Source organism: Panthera leo, chromosome B4 (assembly GCF_018350215.1).
Source record: "Panthera leo isolate Ple1 chromosome B4, P.leo_Ple1_pat1.1, whole genome shotgun sequence".
Taxonomy (NCBI): Eukaryota; Metazoa; Chordata; class Mammalia; order Carnivora; family Felidae; genus Panthera; species Panthera leo.
This window is the reverse complement of record NC_056685.1, coordinates 48,161,426-48,181,359: the sequence shown is the minus strand read 5'-3', so window position 1 is coordinate 48,181,359 and position 19,934 is coordinate 48,161,426. Positions and strand designations below refer to the sequence as shown.

Here is a 19,934-nt window from a genome sequence, read left to right as displayed (position 1 = left end):
TCTAATGTTTTGGCCAGAGGTAACTAGGTCATTTGTGCAAAACAGTGCAGAGCCTGCAGCACAAGACATTTTCTTGAGTGCTGAGCTTCTTTGATTTTCACACTCACACTCTGCAGACCTCAAAGTTGTGGAATTATCAATACCGTGAACCTAGATGGCCTAATTCAGGCAAACCAGAAGACCCAAGCCGAAAGATTTTTGTCCAAAATTGCAGAGTAATGTACTGGTCAAGCCAGGATTAGAACCCAGATCTCTTTGTCTCTGTAACCCTGTCTTTCTTTTCAGTTAATTTTCCCCATTCTTTTACCACAGATTATGAAACCGAAGTGAAGAAATCAATACTGCTAGTACCCAAGGCATCCAGGTCATGTAGGGGCAGTAATTGAATTGCACAATTGCCGTGAAAGTATTGGGGAAAGATGGCTATGTGCACATTACATTTGACACAACCTCAGAGGTGAAGCAAACCATCATTTTATTCAGAGGGTTCAACTACCTGTCCCATCTGAGTCTAAATTCCGTAGCATATAAATATTTTCAATCAACTGAGCCAGGACACTAAAAGGAAGGTTCACGTTAACAGATTCCTGAGTTTCCGTCTCCAAATTTAGACACAGAAAATGTACGATTTACAAGTTACAAAGTGGAATCAGAACTTGACTTTATTCCTATGCTCTTTTACATGCATTGTGTTTATTTCCTGTACGACTGTGCCCTCTTTGCTGAACTGACTTTCAGAAGAGGGCATCAGATATTTGTATATAGCATTTAATACGACTTCATCATAAGATTCAAGGTAAGTATCTCCTTTATTAAATGAGAAGGGGAAGGGGGGGGGTGAAAAAATGTTATCTTAAAAACTACTATTAATTGTAGCGACTGCCTGGCAAAAACTAAATTTGAAGGACTTAACCGATAAACAAAATTTCAAGACCTTATCACTGAATTCTAACCAGCTGATAGGAAATTTGAAATGTCCTAACAAAAGTCTATTTGCATCCATTGTTCTGAGCTGAACTATAGGGCAAGAGAGAATCTCACACCAAGAGAACTCTTCATAGCAATTTAGGGGGAAATGACTGTGTAAGCTGAAGAAACCACTTCCGAACAGCTGAATTTCAAGACTCTGGCAGATCAATAGGGCAAAAGTAAGCAAAATTACAGCAGATGCTGTTGAAAGTGGCAGAACCTCAGGTGCATCAGATGATCCCAAACTGAGCAAGCTCATGCAATTCCAGGTGGCTGAACGCCTCCCAGGGGCAAATCACCGTGATATCTGCAGAAGAGGGAAGAAGAACTTGTAAGTCCGCCTCACCACCACCACCCCAACCCTTCAGAGCCTCTTCTGCTCAGAAAGACATCCTTTGGGCAGAGACACCTCACTCCTCTCTCCTACTTGTTGTCTCAGCAACCAGGAAGTTATCTAGAATGGCCCTGCAGCCCAGAAAGGATCAGACCAATTGGGTTCTGATGCCCCCAGAACAGACTCCACTTAGTAGGCATTTCCACTGGTTTCATTCTGTACCTCTTTGAAGCGATTACCCAAGGCTTTTGACTGGAGCTAGCCTGAGGGGGTGCATATCACTGATCAAACGGGGTCTCCCCAAAGCACAACCACTACGGAAGGAACACAAGTGGAATTCTAGTCAGGCCTAGGGTTAAAATGGGAAATAGAAGCACTTTAAATCCCCACAATCTGGAAATCCACTGCCTTCTTACCCCCTACCAATTCAGATGCATTCCTTGGGCTTCTCTGATGCACTCTTTTGTTCCTTTACATTTGGAAATGCCTACAATGCCCAATCACGTACTGAGAAATAATCTCAAGACATCTACTAATCCAATTTTTCACTTCAGGCAATAAAATATTATTATCCCTGGATTACAGAGAAGCTGACTGGAACCTAAAGAGATTAAAAACCTATTAAAAAAAAATCAGAGTTACAAGGATGGGACTAGAACTAAGCCAAAGATTTCAAATCTCCCTTCAGTGTAAAGCTCTTTCTAGTATTCCAAGTATGTTGGCAGAGTTAAACATCAGCCCAAAGCCAACCTACTGGTCTTCTATACACCTGGCCAAAATACAGAAGCAGTTGATTTAGAAGAACAGTGAAATGAGCTCTATAAAGGAGCTAGAAAATGAATTTGAGATCCCAGGGGTGGCACTTGACTGCAAAAAGCAAGTACACTGAGAATTGCCTGGTAAGGACACTGATTGCCGATTACATCATTTGTCAAAAGAATATTGGATGAGTTTAAAGCATGTTCACACAAAAACATGCACAATTGTGTTTATAGCAGTATTATTCATAATTGTGAAAACTTGGAGGCAACAAAATGTCTTTCAATAAAATAAGCAAACTCTGATACAGCCATTCAATGAAATATTATTCAGTGGTAAAAAGAAATGAGCTGTCAAGCCACATAGGACATGGAGGAACCTTAAATGAATAAACATTGCTAAGTGAAAGAAATCAGTCTGGAAAATCTGTATATTGTGTGATTCCAACCATATGACAGTCTGGAAAAGGCAAAACCCTTGAGAGTAAAAAGATTTGTGGTTGTTAAGAGTTTGTGGAGGTGGGAGGAGGGATGAACAGATGGAACACAGGGGATTTTTAGAGCATATATTCTGTATATACCTCTAATGGTGGATACACAACGTTGCGCATTTGTCAAAACCCATAGAACTGGACAACACAAAGAATGAATCCTAATATAAACTATGAGTGTTAGTTGATAATAATGTTACCAATACTGGTTCACCAATTGTAACAAATGTGCCACACTCATGCAGGATGCTAATAGTAGGGGGAACTATGTGCAGGAGGAGGAAGGTGGCAGAGGGGGCATGTAGGAGCTCCATACTTTCTGCTTAAATTTTCTGTCAGCCTAAAACTCCCCTAAAAAATAAAGTTTAATATTATTAAGAGGAACATCTGGTAGTTTGTGTTCATTAGCCAACAAATCAAGTTATTCTAGTCAACCGAAATTTCGTATTGGATACATTCAGGGTGCAGGCCCTGCTCTGGGTGCTAGAGGATGTGTAAAAAGAGGAAGTTGGTTACATAGTGGTTTGCCAGGCCCCACCCTTTTTTCCAATATCTCACTCGGGGGCCTCAGATTGTCCCTTAATTTCTCTCTGTCTCAGGTTTCTCTTCTGAAGAAATAATGAAGTTGGGATGGACTAACCCTGAGAATCTTTCTACATTGAAAGTCTACAACTCAACCATTATATGTCCTCAAGAGTTGCTTAACAGAAGAGGGTTTAGTAACTCTGGGCCTTAGCTTGATTCCTGTAGGTGTGTTTCCGCTGGGCACACGTGCACTTACTTAGGAGGTAAAATTAAAACCCACATTTCTATGCCTTCAAGGATCTGCTGCCTCAGGTATTTCTTTTAACTTTTCACAGCCCTTTGAGGCCTAAAGTGTGTATAGTAGTGAAATTCCGAGTGAAAGTCCATATCTTTTGGTGGCTCACCTGTTCCTAGCCCCTCCATGCCTGGAATGTCATCTCCAAACCTGGGGAAAAAAGGAAAATTAAAAATTAGCTGAAAGAGTGAAAAGATCTTGGAATTACTCATATAGAGAGTTTCCTGATGAAAGAGGAAGAAGAGGTTTAGGTTTTTGTCTTTGTGAAACACCTTTAATTTGCATTGACCCAGAGCAAAGGCGATGTCACTCAGGCTGTTTTCAGACAGTGTGTCCCCTTGGAGAGAGATTTTTTTCCCTTGTAAGAATATAGCCTACGACAACTGGGAACCAAATAGCACCATCATGGGAGCAATTTAGTCACGTTCCACTTTTAAAAATAGAAATTGGAATGAAAACACAGTATGAAAGGCATTAAAGTGACCAATTTATCCATTTGATCAGTTATCCAAAAGCATTTATCAAAGCATTTACTATATGTCAGGCATCGTATTGAGCATAGGGAATTAGGGAAAAAATAATAAATTTTCTTTGAGGGATTTCAATCCCTGAGAACAGATGTAAGTAAACAGATGTAGTGTAAAATAATACAAGTTGTGATAGCTGAATGTATGAAATGCAAACATAGAAGTAATGATCACACTTGTCTAATAAGAGAGTCAGTAATGGCGTCCAAAAGGAAATTAACAAATGAGCATATGTTAAAGAATAAATAGAATTTGGCCAGAAAAAAAGCAAAGAACTGAAGGCATAACATTTGTTGCCATACAAATAAACTGAATAAACTCTGTGTTCTGGCAATGGCCAGTGTTTTAGTATTCCAGATTAAATCACAGGGTGTGCTGGTGAGGAGGAGTGGTCAAGAAGACTCTGGAAGGTCAAGTCGAAGTTTGCTGTGATAGGCCCCATTTGCCATGCTAAATGTCACCACAGACCTGGTTGGTGAGGGAGAAAGGATTCCAGGGCTAAGGACACGATTCAGCGAAGATTGTGGTAGAGAGGAAAATAGAGCAGAGGGTGGAAGTCTTTTTAAGTCTGTTTACGTTTATGAGCACTAATTTCTCAAAACCAAAGCAGGGTTGTGGGGAAAAAATAGAGTCTTCTTTTTAATTTGGTCTTACCCTTTCACCCCTTTCTTAGGAGGTTTGCTCTTGAATTGGCGAGTCTGCCTCTGCTTGAACTTGGGGGGCCCTTTGCGTGGGGTAGTGGGACCCTGGTTTGAAGCTGGAGGAGCCAAAGCAGTGTTGTCACTCATTCTGATGTCCTTGGGTGTCTGGTGGTTCTCTTTCAGGCTCCTTAGGCAGTGGGAGAAAAAAAAGAAAGCCCTTCAGGGTACAGGGACCATTGCTTCTTAAACCCTCATTGGACACTCCAGAAAAACTTAGGATTTTGTGTTGACATAAAAGGGAAGAATTTATCATCTTTTAAAGAGATTGTCAAGAAAATATCAATGGAGGCACTTAACATAGACTAACAATGAATAGATTTAAAGTCTATTTTAATCTACAATAATCCCCCAAAATCTAAATAGACATGTTTCAATAAATTGTCCCTAGCTTTCCATGTGTCATTAGTTTTCTGATTTATTATGGTATGTACTTCTCCGTGATCACCAGTTCCACCATCTGTAAAGCCAAGGAAATGGACTAAATGCTGACTATAGTCTTTACAGCATTGGTATGTTCTTTAAACTTTATATATTTTTCCACCCAACTGCAAAATAGCCCGACTCTGGATGTTTATTGACTCACATTTTATGGGCTTCTTTCTCTATAATCCTTATTTTGTCTAATCCTCATGTGATCAAGATACTTCTCTAGTTCTCTAGTTCTCTACTTTTCTACTTCTCTAGTTCTGGGGGATAGCACCTGGGGAAGCTCTGCACCAGGGATACTAACACCCACATAGTATCCGATCCATTCCAGTACACACGCGCGCTCACACACACACACACACACACACACACACACACACATCAATGGAGGGTGACTAACTAGTAAATTTGTGCTTTAGCTCCATATCCAGACATGAGGTTCTTAAGTCACACATTTCTCTGAAATGTCCAATATTTTCTTCTATCCAAATCATGGAACTTATCCAATGTGACTTTCACAGACTTTGATTTTAGCTACAGAAATGTACATTGTCATTCTTCAAGTAAAAATAGAGGTGTGTTAAAAAGATAAAATTAAAAAATACATATGCTAGGCCAAAGGATGACTTTTTTTCCTTTCTCCTTTTCTATCACAAAAGTTGATAACACCTATCCTCAGAAGGAAGATTCTAGAAAGTGCTGAACAACTTCTCAGTAGCCTTAATCACTTATTCTGAGCAAAACCATCTCATACTCTGCTACCTGGAAGATTTATATAATCTGTAAATTATAGACTTATGCTAATATTATTAGCTTCAACTCTCCCTGACACTCTTTGGCCCGTGCTAACCATCTTTCTCTTTTTCTGCCACACTGAACATCCCTCAAATCTTATATTGTATGACTTTGAGTTCATCAACTTTTTCTGATTACTTTCAAATAAGGTTAAATTACTATCTTTGCCAAAAGATATGTTTTCCTTATCTTCTTTTCCCCACTTACTATTTTCATTTTCTCCTGCTGATTCTCAAGTTCTTCAATAGAAACACGTTGACTAATCTGTGAGTGGGTACGAGGGGTGGTGCACCTGGCTAGGGCTCTGGATCACTTGCTTATGCCATGGATTTTATCTAAGTTCCCCACTGGAATGTGTTCCATAAGCCCATTTTTTTTTTCGGTTTTCATTCATTTCTGTGACCTTAGAACCTACAACAGTGCCTGGAGCATAGCAGGTGTGCCATATATATTTGTCGAGTAGGTGAATAAATAAGTGAAAAAATTGAACTAATACTTGGGATATTGGGTTGCAAGATCTTGACCCTGTGACTTCTCCATCAAACCATAGAGAAGGCATCATTTGGCCTTCATCTCACAAAGCTCTCAGTGGCTTTTGGAAATAGGTTGCCAGCTCCTTTGCTCACTGAATCCAGTCCTTGTGCTTGGTCCCTCTTCTGCCCTAGTAAACAGTCAAAGTTTGTGCCTCATCCGAATGTGGTTGGGACCATGTAACTTGCTAGTAGGCAGCCAAGAGACACATTATTGTCAGAGTTTACCACCGCTAACTGACACATCCCAACTCTGACAAAGTCATAGAGGAAAACTAGACAATTTCTCCCAGATCAAGTTTTTGTGACTTCTCAATTCTTTCAAAATGTTAACATACCACAAACTTTCCTTTCTCTCATCTGGAGAGTTTACTAGGACTAGGATTACCAGATTTAGCAAATAAAAATACAGGGCACCCAATTAAATTTGAATTTCAGATAAATAACAAATATTTTTAGTATAAGTATATCCCAAATATTGTATGGTATATACTTATACTAAGAGAATTATTCATTGTTTATCTGAAATTCTAATTTTACTGGAAACATTTTATTTTATCTAGCAAGTCTAATTAGGATCCCACCATGTGAGTCTACAATATGAGGGCCTAAGGTAAACTAATCAGTCAAATTACACTTTGAGGGCAGTGCAATGTAAAAGGTATGTGCTTGGGGTTCCTGGGTGGCACAGTCGATTAAGAGTCCTACTCTTGATCTTGGCTCAGGTCATGATCTCATAGTTCATGGGTTCAAGCCCCACATCAGGCTCTGCCCTGATGGCGTGGAGTCTGCTTGGTATTCTGTCGCTCCTCTCTGCCCCTCCCCTGCTTGTGCTCTCTCTCTCTCTCTCTCTCTCAAAACTAAATAAATTAATTTAAAAAACAGAGAATGTGTTTTAGAATCAAATAGACATAGTTTCAAATCCCTGCTCCACAAAACCGTCTACGTGACCTCGGATAAATTGCATAACTTCTCTGCTCCTCATTCCGTCTATAGAGTCAATCAAATATAACTACTTTTTTAGAGTTATAGGGAAAATAAAAGGGCATAAAGTAAATAAGAAATAAGAAAAAGAGTAACTATGCAATAGACCTCCTATAAGTAGTGGAAACCAGGCAAGTAAATCTATAATTATGACACAGGTTCCCCTGCACTCCTACACTCATTCTCCTGGGCCAACTGCTGAAGATCCCCTGTCATGTACCAGAGAGGTGATCATCATTCAGCACTTGCTGGGTAATCCTCTGCATCCCTCAAAAACCCTGACTATTAATTTATGCCTCATCTTGAAATTCTGTCTTAAACCTTCCTTGGATTCCTTTGACACCCCTAACAGCAGTCCCAAAGAACGTAAAAATCACACTTGATTTCCATCTTTCCCTGATTATACGTCCCCTTTTTTCTTATAAGTTTCTTTTGTATGTTTTCACATATAATTTTGAAGTTGCACCTCTGGACTTGTACAGACTTCCTGTCTATGCTAGGTGTGATGCATTATGTAAAAGAATTCTCTTCAGAAAGAGTTACATAACAGTTGCCTGGTTAATCCCTGCATCACGAAGATAACCTTCAGGGTTTGCACTGTGGAAAATAAGTTTATGTTTCGTGTGCATTTCATGTACGATATTTCATTTTTGAGTACATAGGAGTACATAGGTTGAGTACTAACCCCTAGAGTGTTTCTGTCATAAATATGCCCTGTCGTTCTCCCTGTTCAACCTTTGGGAGGAGCAGACAAATATGACCCTTTCCTGGGTGGAAGTTAGTATTGTCTGCCACAGATATCACCATAGCTAAACTTATCCTGGCCATGCTTTCCTAGGAATTAAAAGGGTATCTCCCGGGCTAAATAATCCTGAATCTAGAGTCAGACTCGATTTTACCTAAAGAGGACGTTTCACATTTTTGCCTCCCCAAAGTGTCAAGCAATCCATTCCTTTGTGAGGCAGAATGGCTTTCTATTTTTAAGGCGATGCTAGCTCTTCTTTTGAAGGTTCTGAAGCGTTGTTCTTCAGGAAGAAGTGGATGCCGCAGAGTAATACCTCAAGGCGCAGTTTGGTAGGAAACCACGGTTGGTGTCGCCTTAGAGCCAAGGCAATGGAGCTCAGCTGTAGGAAGCTACAGAGGATGATCGTTTATAAATTCCAGCTAAGGAAGAGCAGTTTCAGAAGGTTCTTGAGTCAGGATCTCTGATGCTGCTGCTATCACCCCAGACTTCCGGTCTCTCCTCAGCAAAGATACAGGCTGAGGGGCTATAAGAGAAGGGTTGGGGAGGAGATAGATGCAGGGGTGTTCTCTCTGCACTGATGGGGTTGAACCCATAAGGGTTCTGCTGAAGCAGAGAGAATCAAATAATTTGGAGAGCCAAGGACGACCCAAACCAAAGTCACGAAAAGATAAAAACAAAAATCCAACAAGTGCCTTCCTTCAGACTGGAACAAACAAACACTTTGACCTCAGAAAGAGAAGGCTAAGCCACCCACACTGCACCGAGGTCATGCCTGTGCTGGCTCTTGGCTTTCTTCCTCCTTATCCTCACACTCTCATGTCCCCCGTCTTGTGCCTTGGTCTTTTTAAGCACATCCTAGGAATAAATAACTGTTTTCTCTGTGGTCATTTAGTGCCCCAAATCCCTCCTTTCCCAGAAAACTGTTTGCCATGGAACCACAGAAAAAAGGAGGGTCAGTTTGGAGTTCTTTCCAAATGAATTTAGTAATCAAGTTTTGCAATGACCTTGTAACGATCAAGTTTTACTTATAAGCTTGCTACATGACATTATAAGGCTATTTGGGTGTATTTCTTTCATGTTTTCTCCTAGTTTCATTCCCGGCCCCAGTCCAGGCCCACAGGTTCAATGTGTCCTCTCCTTCCATTTCTTTATTTTAGAGCCAGATCAACCCCTACCCCGCCCCCCCCCCCCACCAAAAGCCCTTCAGTTATAATCTGCCTAAACACCACAAGTTGAGAAATACTCACAGAGTTGAATGTTGCTCTCATAAACTGTCCAGTTGCCTTCTTCACAGGAGATGAATAAAGGATCTTTGCACCCCGATTTATCTCCCTATAATACCCACATGCTTCTTAATCCCACTGTTAGGAGCTTAGAGGACCAACCCAGGTGCAAAGAAGTTGGAAGAACAAGGGGTGAGACTGGGACAGGCTTAGGAGTTTTCTGACAATTGAATACTCTCACAAAACTTACTTGGGCTCTCTCCTGTCAGTAAATAGGTATTGAATCCACAAACACACACACAAAGTGTTGATATCCAGGAGTATATTTCCAGTTTGTGCCTCCTCCATTCTCACCGTTAGTCCTTGTTATCCTCCCATTCCTGCCCTTTCCCTGACACACACATCCCCAATCATAAATCAATCCCCACCATATGCACATCGTGTCATAATTCTCCTGGGACTCTAGATAACTGGAAAGAAGAGTGTCAACCATCGTGTCCCCCTACACCCCATGGGGACACCCCATGGGGACACTGAAAAGTATTCAGCATCTCTCCCTAACAGGTACTGTATATATTTCCTCAGTAAGACAGAACCACAAATCAAAAAAGACACAGAATAACTGCTAACTGATGGCATTTATTTGAAATGATTGCTGGATCTTCGTACCCAAAGGCTTCAGGAGCAAGACCTAGGCTGCAATTCATTGGTACACTTGGCTTCAGTCTTTCAATTACATTGAACCACTAGTGTTAATTTGGACATCAGTTTGTATAGATCTTAGCCTAATGTTAATATCATCAGGCTCTTTTGACGTACTTATCATACAGAAATAAAGTGATTGATTCAAAACTGCCGACGAAGTTAGTAGTGAATCCAGGAGAAAAAATCTGAGCACACCTTACATATTTCAGCCATCTGTCTACTGTAGTAGAGCGAAGCAGACATAGACCAAGATGTATCTGTTGCTGGTCTCTCTAAAACCTTGCCAGCAGATTGTGACGTGCCTTCCCTAAATCATTACTTGTTAGAGAATTGCACTCCGTAAGATGATAGAGAAAGAAGGTCAATTCATCCTTCTCGGGCAGGGAAAGCTTCTCAGCCAGGGGCCCCGAGCAGATTAAAGGGGCAGCTAAACAGCTCACAGGGTATTTTGATGAGCTTTCCTCTGGTCTTTACCAAACTTAGAGGAGTTCTGAAGCAGCAGACACCTCACAGAGCTGGCAGAGTGTTTGGTGTCTGGATGAGTCTTTCCACTCCCACCTCTGTGTCTCCATTACCATTGAGATCTTCCTCTACTCTTACACACTGGGCACATGGAAATTGAGATTCTTATCTGTCAAACCCTCACCCATTCTCTGTTTCTTTGTTGAAGGACTGCAATTCATACAGGCGGTGAATAGAACAATAAGCGGAATGTTCTCGAGTGTTGCTACTCAAAGTGTAATGGCATGCACACCACCTGGGCATTTGTTAGAAATGCAGGACCTCAGGCCCCGCTCCAGACTGACTGAACCAGAAGCTGCATTGTTACAAGGTATCAAGATGATTTGTTTGCATATTAATGTCTGAAAAGTACTATTATAGACCCATGTGCAGACCCAGTTTTACCACATCTCTGCTATGTGACAAGATCACCACCTCTTCAGGTCTCAGTTTCCTCATATGTCATATTCCATAATGTTCCAAGGTTCTCAGTTTCTGCCATCCCAACAACACCTGAGAGAGATAAACCATACTGATCAGTAGCAGGATTTGTAACCAGTGATTTCCCAATGTTAGAAGGAGGATGAGGGCTGTTGTGCCACGACTCTTCTCCCTCCCGGGGAGGCCCAGGAGAATGGAGAGTGAAGAGTGGGGTGTGTGGGGCAAAGCAAAGTCTATAGTTGGAAAAAACTCTCTTAAAATGATTCTAATATAACTCTCGATGGTTTATGATTAGAAAAATCTTAAATTGCCTTAAAGATTTAAAAGCTTCTATTGTATCCAGTTCTGGACAAGAATGGGGTAGATATACGTCTTTCCATTTCTCCTGCTAAGTACAGCTAAAACTCCTGGATATTACATATGGAACAAACATAAGAATATTTTAAACGTTCAAAAGAAGATAGATCAAATAGGCAACTTGGGACTCAAGGAACAATATGGCAGCAAATTCTTTGAGTTCTCTTTTTGCCCTGTATATCCTGACCTAGATGCAAGGGAAGCATCTAGGGAAACACAAACAGGAGCAGACAAAAAAAAATTATATATATATATATATATATATATATATATATCCTCTCAAAAAGCCTACTCTCTCTAGACAAATAACCAGGAAAGAGAATCTAGTAAGGCAGAAAATAAGTAGAACAAAATCTCAATGCCGTGGAAACAAATCCAACATCAACAAATCCAGTATCATGGGAAGAAAAAAAGGCCAACATCAACCCCCTCAGCACAAGCAGAGTAAAGAGACTTCCATCCTGGCCCAGCTATAATTAGGTAATCCTACCCCATTCCTACCTGGGTAGTATCAGAGAAGGCCATATGGGGATATTAAACTTTCATCTCCCACCAGTGATAACAAGGCACCCTCTTCCTTTCTACCAGAATGGTATCAGAGGAGGCCAAATGAGGAATCTTAATTTTCATCACTATTCAGCAATAGCAAGGTATCTAAAGAAGAACAAAATGAAAATTTACAACTGAAAAATAAAACAACCAACATACAAAACTCAATGGATGGGCTTGACAACAGAAAAGAAGAAGAAGAAGAAGAAGAAGAAGAAGAAGAAGAAAGAGAGGAGGAAGGGGAAGGTGGAGGTGGAGGAGGAGGACAACCTGGGACCTGGGAAACTAAAAGATCTAATATTCTTGTCATCAGAGTTCTGGGAGAGGAGAAAAGGATAAGACTAAAAAAGTACTTGAAGAAATAATGACTAAAAATTTCCTAAATCTGGTGAAAGACATAAGTCTATGGAATCAAGAAGCTAGCAAACCCCAATGAGATAACCCCAAAGAAATGTATGCCAAAGCACATCATAATCAAACTTCAAGAAACAAAAGACACAACAAATTTTGAAAGCAATTAAAAATATATATATTTATATATATTTGCTTTTGAAAGCAACTTAAATATATATATGTATATATATGTATATATGTACATATGTATATATATGTACATATGTATATATATGTATATATGTATGTATATGTATATACATATGTATATATGTATACGTGTGTGTGTGTATATATATATAAATATATATATATATGTATATATATGCCACCTTACCTAGACGTGAAAAAAAAATAGAATGACAGAGGATTTCTCATCAGAAACCATGGGTCAAAAAGAAAGAAGCACAACACTTTCCTAGATCTGACCCAAAAAAAACACAAAAAACAAAAACAAAAAAACCTGTCACCTCTGTCCAGAAATTTATCCTTCAGGAATGAAAGGAAATAAAGACATCATAATAAAGAAAGGCTAAGGCAATCTATCCCCAGAAGACGTTTACTAAAATAAATGATAAAGGAAGTTCTCAAAACAGAATGGACATGATATGAAAGAAGAAAGAGAAAGAAGAAAGAAAGAAAGAAAGAAAGAAAGACAATTTTGAACATCTAGAAAAAAAGAACAACAAAAAGAGATAGTATGGGATACAAGGGAAGTGTGGAAGATAGGACCCTCCACCACATTCAGCAAGGTCTTGTGGAGAATGAAATAGTGTTCCAGACTCTGTGAAGTTCTAAAGATCTGGTCATTTTGTACCTTTAGGAAATGTATCCATTGTTCCCTGTTCCAAGGGGCTGTTCTTTCTAACTATTCCTCCTGTTGCCACTGAGTCTTAGAGGATTTGAGTAGCCTGGCCTATCAGCAGTAAATACACACTGCCTCTGTCAGACAGAACAATTCTACCAGATCACTTCATTGGTCATTGGCTAGGTTAGTGATGACTGACTTTTGATTGGTTGCCTATCTCAAGATCTTATCATTCAGGTAATGGAGTCACATGGCACTAAACAAGCTGACTGATGACCAAGAAATTTCTCTAGACGAACTTTGGTTGTGCTGGACACTAAGATTTCAAAGGCATAAGAAATAAAACCAACAAGAACCATGCTGGGAAAAGAAAATGAATTATTATTGATAGATGTAATAACATAGATAAATATTAAGCACATTTCACTAAGTGAAAGAACTCAGAACTGAAAGGCTCTATACTGTCTGATTTAATTAATGACATTCAGAAAAGACAAAGCAATAATGTTGAAGAACAAATCCGTGGCTGCCAAGGGTTGAGAGAAGCTGACTGCATGTAAAGGGACGATGCAAGGGATTTTAAAGGGTGATGAAGTTATTTGGCATCTTGATTATAGTGGTGGATCTATAAGTCTATGCATTTGTCAAAACCCATAGAAGTCCACACCACAGAAAATGAGTTTTGCTATATGCAAATTTAAAACTTAAATATCATAAAATACTTTTAAAAAATTATGTTTCATAGCTCTATAATCCTTGGTTCTTGATACTTTCTGACAGATGGGAAAGTATTATTAATCATATACAGGAAAAGACTCAAAGGACAGGTACTAAGTAATTAGAAAGTGATTAAAATTTTAGCTGTCCGATAAGCTCCTTACACAAGTGCTAATCTCTAATCCTTCTTTAGTGTTTCTTAAAATACATTTGAGTAGGAAGACAGACATCAGAGACACATTCCTTCCACATTTGGATTTTTCTAGTCTGAGATTCCATCTCTAATCAATACATGGTGGACTCCAGAGAGGAACACCCTAAATGTGAAGAAAGAAGTTACCTTCTCTTAATATCTTAATATCTCATCATATTATGCATTTTCCAGACCAACAGTGCAAATCTTAAAAAAATAACTTATTAAATAAAAATACAATACTCTCTTTCAGAAAATGGAGAAGAGGGAACAGTTATCAACTCATTTCATGAAGCCAGTTTGACCTTCATAAACTTTTTTAACACAAAAACCAAAGATAGCAAAAAGGAAAAATACTGATCAATCTCTCTCATGAATTTAGATGTAAAAGTCCTTAACAAAATATTATCAAATCAGATACAGAAGTACATAAAAATAGCACCCCATGATCAAGTGGATTTATTCCATGTATGCAAGACTATTTAAAACCCAACTAACATAATGCACTGTATCAACAGGCTAAAGAAGGAAAATCATATGATCATATCAATTGACACAGAAAATGCATTTGGCAAAACCCTGTGCCCATTTATGACAACTCTCTGCAAACTAGAAATAGGAACTCATAAAGAGCATCTACCAAAAACCCCTACAGTTAACCTCATACTTAATTGTGAAAGACTGAATGCTTTTTCTCTAAGATCAGGAACAAGTCAAGAATGTCTGCTCTCATGATTCTTATTCAACATGATACAGAAAGTTCTGGCCAATGCAATTAGGCATCAGAAAAATAGAAAGCATACAGCTTGGAAATAAAGAAACAGAACTTTCTATTTACAGATGACATGACTATCTACATGGAAAATCCTAAGGAATCTGTATTTAAAACTATCCTATAATTAATAAGTGAGTTCAGCAAGGTTGAAACATACTAGATTAATGCAGAAAAAATCAGTTGCATTTATATTTAACAATGAACAAATGGAAACTGAAACTTAAACAGTAGTGTCATTTGTCACTGCTCTAAAGACAATGAAATACTTAGGTGTAAATCTAACAAAGGATGCACAAGATTTGTATAATTAGAAACTACGAAATCGAATTAAAAAGAAACCAAAGCAGACCTAAATAGTTGAAAAAACACACCACGCTTATGGATTAGAAGACTCAATGTAGTAAAGATGTCAATCCTCACTAAACTGATCTATGTTTATTGCAATTCTCATCAAACTTTTAGCAAGGTTTTCTGGAGACATAGATAAGTTTATTCCAAAATGTATGGCCAAAACAAGTTTGAAAAAGAAGGAAGTACGGTGGGAAGGAATCAGTCTTCCTGATGTTAAGGCTTACTATATAGCTACAGTAGTCAAGACAGTATGCTATTGACAGAGTGATAGACACACACATCAGTGAAACCAAGTAAAGAACCCAGGTGTAGACCCACACAAATATGCCCAGGTACTTCTTGACAAAGGTGCAAAAGCAATTAAATGGAGAAGGGATAGCCTGTCCAACAAATGGTTCTGGAGAATGAGTGGCTAAAGCTTGAGCAAATGGTGCTAAGCATGGATATTTTGTCCATGGACATCCATAAAGAAACAAAAAAAAAAGTGAATCTTAATCTAAACCTCACACCTTATACACCTAAAATTCCACACCCAACCCACACACCTTGTCTAAAAACCATCTCAAAATGTATCACAGACTTAAATGTACAATGTAAATCTATGAACATTTAGGAAAAACATAGAAGAAAATCTTCAGGGCCTTGGACTAAGCAAAGAGGTCTTAGAGCTGCCAGCAAAAGTACTTGGCGGGAAAAACTGATAGATGTGACATCATCAAAATTTAAAACTTTTGCTCCGTGAAAAACTCTGATAGGAGGATAAAAAGACAAATTACATGCTGGGAGAAAATATTTGCAAATTACATACCCAACAAAGGATTTGCATCTAGAATACACAAAGAACTCTCAAAGTTCAATATTCAAAAGGCAAACATTGGGGCGCCTGGGTGGCTGAGTCAGTTAAGCAGCCGACTTCGGCTCAGGTCGTGATCTCGCAGTTCATGAGTTTGAGCCCCACGTCGGGCTCTGTGCTGACAGCTCAGAGCCTGGAGCTTGTTTCAGATTCTGTGTCTCCCTCTCTCTGACCCTCCCCTGTTCATGCTCTGTCTCTCTCTGTCTCAAAAATAAATAAACGTTAAAAAACAACAACAACAAAAAAAACAAAAAGGCAAACATTCCCATTAGAAAATGGACAAAGAATACAAATAAACATTTCACTGAAGAGAATATACAAATGGCAATAAGCACATAAAAAGATGTTCACCATAATCACCCCTAAGGGAAATGCAAATTAAAACCACAATGAGGAGTACCTGGGTGGCTCAGTAGGTTAAGCGTCCAGTGTCTGACTTCAGCTCAGGTCATAATCTCACGGTCTGTGAGTTTGAGCCCCACATCGGGCTCTATGCTGACAGCTCAGAGCCTGGAACCCACTTCAGATTCTGTGTCTCCCTCTCTCTCTGCCCCTCCCTTGCTTGTGCTCTGTCTCTCTCTCTCTCTCTCTTTCTCCCTCTGTCATGCAAAAATAAATAAACATTAAAAAAAAAACACAATGAGGAAATGAATCAGGTATGGACATCTTGGAGAAGAGCATTCCTACAGGGAGAGTAATTGCTGAAATAGGAATCTCCTTCTGATGTAAGGATTAGCAAGAGAGCAGGGACTGGAATGGAGAGAATAAAACAGTAGGGAGAGCAGTCTGGAGTGGTGCAAGGGGCCCGATCATGAGTGCATTAGTTATCTAATAACATAAAAATTGCCTCAAAATTTGGCAACTCATAGCAATAAACATTTGTTAATATCCCAAGGTTTCTGAGGGTCTATCCGGGAGGAGTGGAGCTGGCTGGCTCCTGCTCAGTCTTTCATGAGGTGGCAGGCAAGCTTTCAGCCGGGGCTGAGGTCATCTGGAGCTGGAGGGTTCACTTCCAACAGAGCTCACACACATGGCTGTTAGCAGAAATCCTCAGCTTCTCACCATGTCTTTCCTATGTCGCTTCAGTGTCCTTACGACATGTCACCTAGCTTCCCACAGAACAGGCGATCTAAGAGATAGAGAGGCACAGTGTCTTTTATAACATAGCCTCAGAACTGATATAGCATCACTTCCGCCATGCTGTATTGGTCACACAGACCAACCCTGATACAGTGTGATCAGGGCTGATATCAGGATCAACGGGGCCATCCTGGAGGGTGGTTACCACAATGAGAAAACCTGCTGGCCATGGTAAATGCTTCAATGTTAGGGTAAATGGGTAAAATGTGCCTAGAAGTTTCAGAAAGAAGGAATGATCTGGTCATAAGTATGCTTCGTACTCTGACTACTTTGAAGACAATAATGCCTACAAGGAAGCTGTTGCTTCCTTGCACTGCAGGCATGGTGAGAGGAGGACTAGGCTTCTAGCAGAGGAAGAGATGAGAAGTAGTCAGCAGCTTATATATTGAAAGTAGAGCTTTCATAAAACAGGATTTTCCTATGCGTGGCCAACTTCTCTTTTTATACTCTTTCAGGATGATCTCATCCTGAGGGTCTATCCAGGGTCTATGGTTTAAACCACTGTTTCTCAAACTTCACAATTTACCTGCAGAGTTTTTTAAAATAGATTCCTGACTCCAACCCTAGACATTCTGATATCATAGGCCTGGAGTTGACCTAAGAATTCTCATTTCTAACAAATTCCTGGGTGATGCCAATTTGCTGATCCACAGACCACACTTTGGGTAACTTGGTTTAAACTACTATCCCTAGCCTGATGAAGTATAAATCATTAGTTTAGAGTTGAAATCCGGGCATAGATGTATATATCTGTCTGTCAAAAAATCGCCTCCTAGAAATAGCACAGGTTTTTCAAACTCAACACTCAATATGTCCAAATTCAGGCCATAATCTCCCCCAAAACATTTATTCTTTTCTTTTGTATTTTCTATCTCAGTTGATGGTACCCCCAAGGACATTGTTGCAAGAAACCCGTAAGTCCTCGCTCCTCCTCACCTTCATCCTTGACACCCCTCCAATTACAAGGTCGTGCCAATTTTACCTAAGTATTTCTTGTATCCGACAGCCTCTGTCCATCCCTCCTGTGAACGCTCTAGTTCAGACCTAAACAGTCTCTAAACTGGTTTTGTTCCCATCCAATCCATCAACACAGCTACCAGAATAAACTATAGAATAAAATACAAAACTGTTCATGCGCCTCTTTTAGTCTCAACAGCTCTATTACCACTGACAGGATCAAGACTACGTTCCTTATTTGCATAGCATAAGAGATCTACTGTGATGTGAACCCTGTGCCTGCCCTCCTCTAGACACATTTCTTATCCTTATATAATGTTCACTTTGGAAGTCCAGCAACCTTGAGCTTCTTCTTTATAATTCCCTGGACATACCACACCATTTTAGGCTGCCACGCCACTGCTCATGGTCTCCCTTTCCTCAATTACCTTGCCCTCCACTTCCAACCCTCCCCAATGTACCAATGTATACTACCCTTTGAGATTTAGCGTTGCAGTCACTTCCTCCAAGAAGCCTTCTTTGATGTCCTTACTGACTTCTCTCATACTACCCCATGTGCATTTCTTTTCCTAAGCATACATAAAAAATTTCATTTGTTTATTTCTGTCTTCCTCATTACATTGTTAGTAACATGAGGTCTAGGATTGTGCCTCAGGACTGTGTTTATCTCTGCTCCTGTGCACAGGTCCTGGGATATAGTCGGGAATTCTTAAGGGCTTGTCGAATTCGGAAATAAGCCTTTACGTCAAGGCTCTGAACCCCTGCAGAATGTAGTTCGCTGTGTCGTATATATAGAAGAAAGGGAGAAACAGAGAAGTTGGTTTCAGCGATTCTCTGTGGACACACGACCTTGCTCATATTTGTATTCTTTCTTCGCCAAGGCAACGCTCTCACCAGAGGAAAGAGATGGAGTGGGGTGCATAATGTAGGCATTCCTGTCTAATTTAGACATATACATATCTACTAAAGAATTTTAGTCTGCATGAGTCTGACAAGCATCATGCGAGCCACTCCAAGCATTACACGATACGAACGACACCAGCCTTTCCTCACACATTTTATATTTGGGTGGAGAGATAAGTCTAACGCTCAGAAAATAATCGCTTAACACAAAGCAGTGCTCACTAAAGGTCTAAATTATAATTGTATAAACAGTGCACACTCTAGGGGAAAAAAAAATACAACACACTTGTCCTGGATCGGTGCTGGAAAGCTTCAAAGAAGAAGGAGTTACTATATAAGATATTTATATTTGAGATTTATGGATGCTGATTGTGAGTACTTAGATGAAAATGCCCCTCTCCTACTTATTCTGATATGTGTTATGCAAAAATAAGGATCAAAATGTAAAGTGGGGGGGGGGGCGCCTGGGTGGCTCAGTCATTAAGCGCCTGACTCTTGATTTCAGCTCAGGTCATGATCCCAGGGTCATAGGATTGAGCCCCGCATCGGCCTCCGCGCCGGGCGTGGAGTCTGCTTCGGATTCTCTCTAAAAATAAAAATAAAAAATTAATGTGGAAATGATGATGGTGATGATTTTCCTAGCCTCCACCATTTGTTGAGTATTGAGCACTTTTCTGAGGTGGAAACCTTGCTGGATGCTTTCTCACGCGTTATTTCCAACCCTTCTAGCAATGCTGAAGGTTGACATCATTCCTCTTTCACAGATGAGAAAACTGAGGCTCAGAGAAATGAAAACCGTGGCCCAAGGATCCACTGATGGGAAGACACAGAGCCAGGACCTCTGTCTGAACTGCAGCTCTACCCCCAGCCTGCTGTTGGTGCCTCGTGGGCACATTTGAAAATGGATAGCTCTCAGGGCAGAAAGTCTTCTCTGAGAGTCTATTGTCTCTAGTTGTAGCCTCAGAGAAATACGTCTGTGCAAAAAGGG

The 19,934-nt window shown here is 39.9% G+C and overlaps 1 protein-coding gene across 1 annotated transcript; it reads right to left on the bottom strand.

The window, feature by feature from the left end:
• Positions 1–751: 751 nt before the first annotated feature.
• Positions 752–4,687, bottom strand: PDE6H (phosphodiesterase 6H). Its single transcript, XM_042948433.1, has 3 exons — positions 4,554–4,687; positions 3,482–3,522; positions 752–1,276 (listed from the first exon to the last, which is right to left on the bottom strand). Exons 1-3 carry the CDS (start codon positions 4,685–4,687, stop codon positions 1,200–1,202), a joined length of 252 nt encoding a protein of 83 aa, XP_042804367.1. The 3' UTR covers positions 752–1,199.
• Positions 4,688–19,934: the final 15,247 nt, after the last annotated feature.

Coding starts and splice junctions, on each gene's coding strand:
- PDE6H (XM_042948433.1), bottom strand. CDS start 4,687: ATGAGTGACAACACTGCTTTGGCTCCTCCAGCTTCAAACCAGGGTCCC. Junction 3,523..4,553: donor CCTAAGAAAGGGGTGAAAGG/GTAAGACCAAAT, acceptor TTTTTTCCCCAG/GTTTGGAGATGACATTCCAG. Junction 1,277..3,481: donor CATGGAGGGGCTAGGAACAG/GTGAGCCACCAA, acceptor CCTCTTCTGCAG/ATATCACGGTGATTTGCCCC.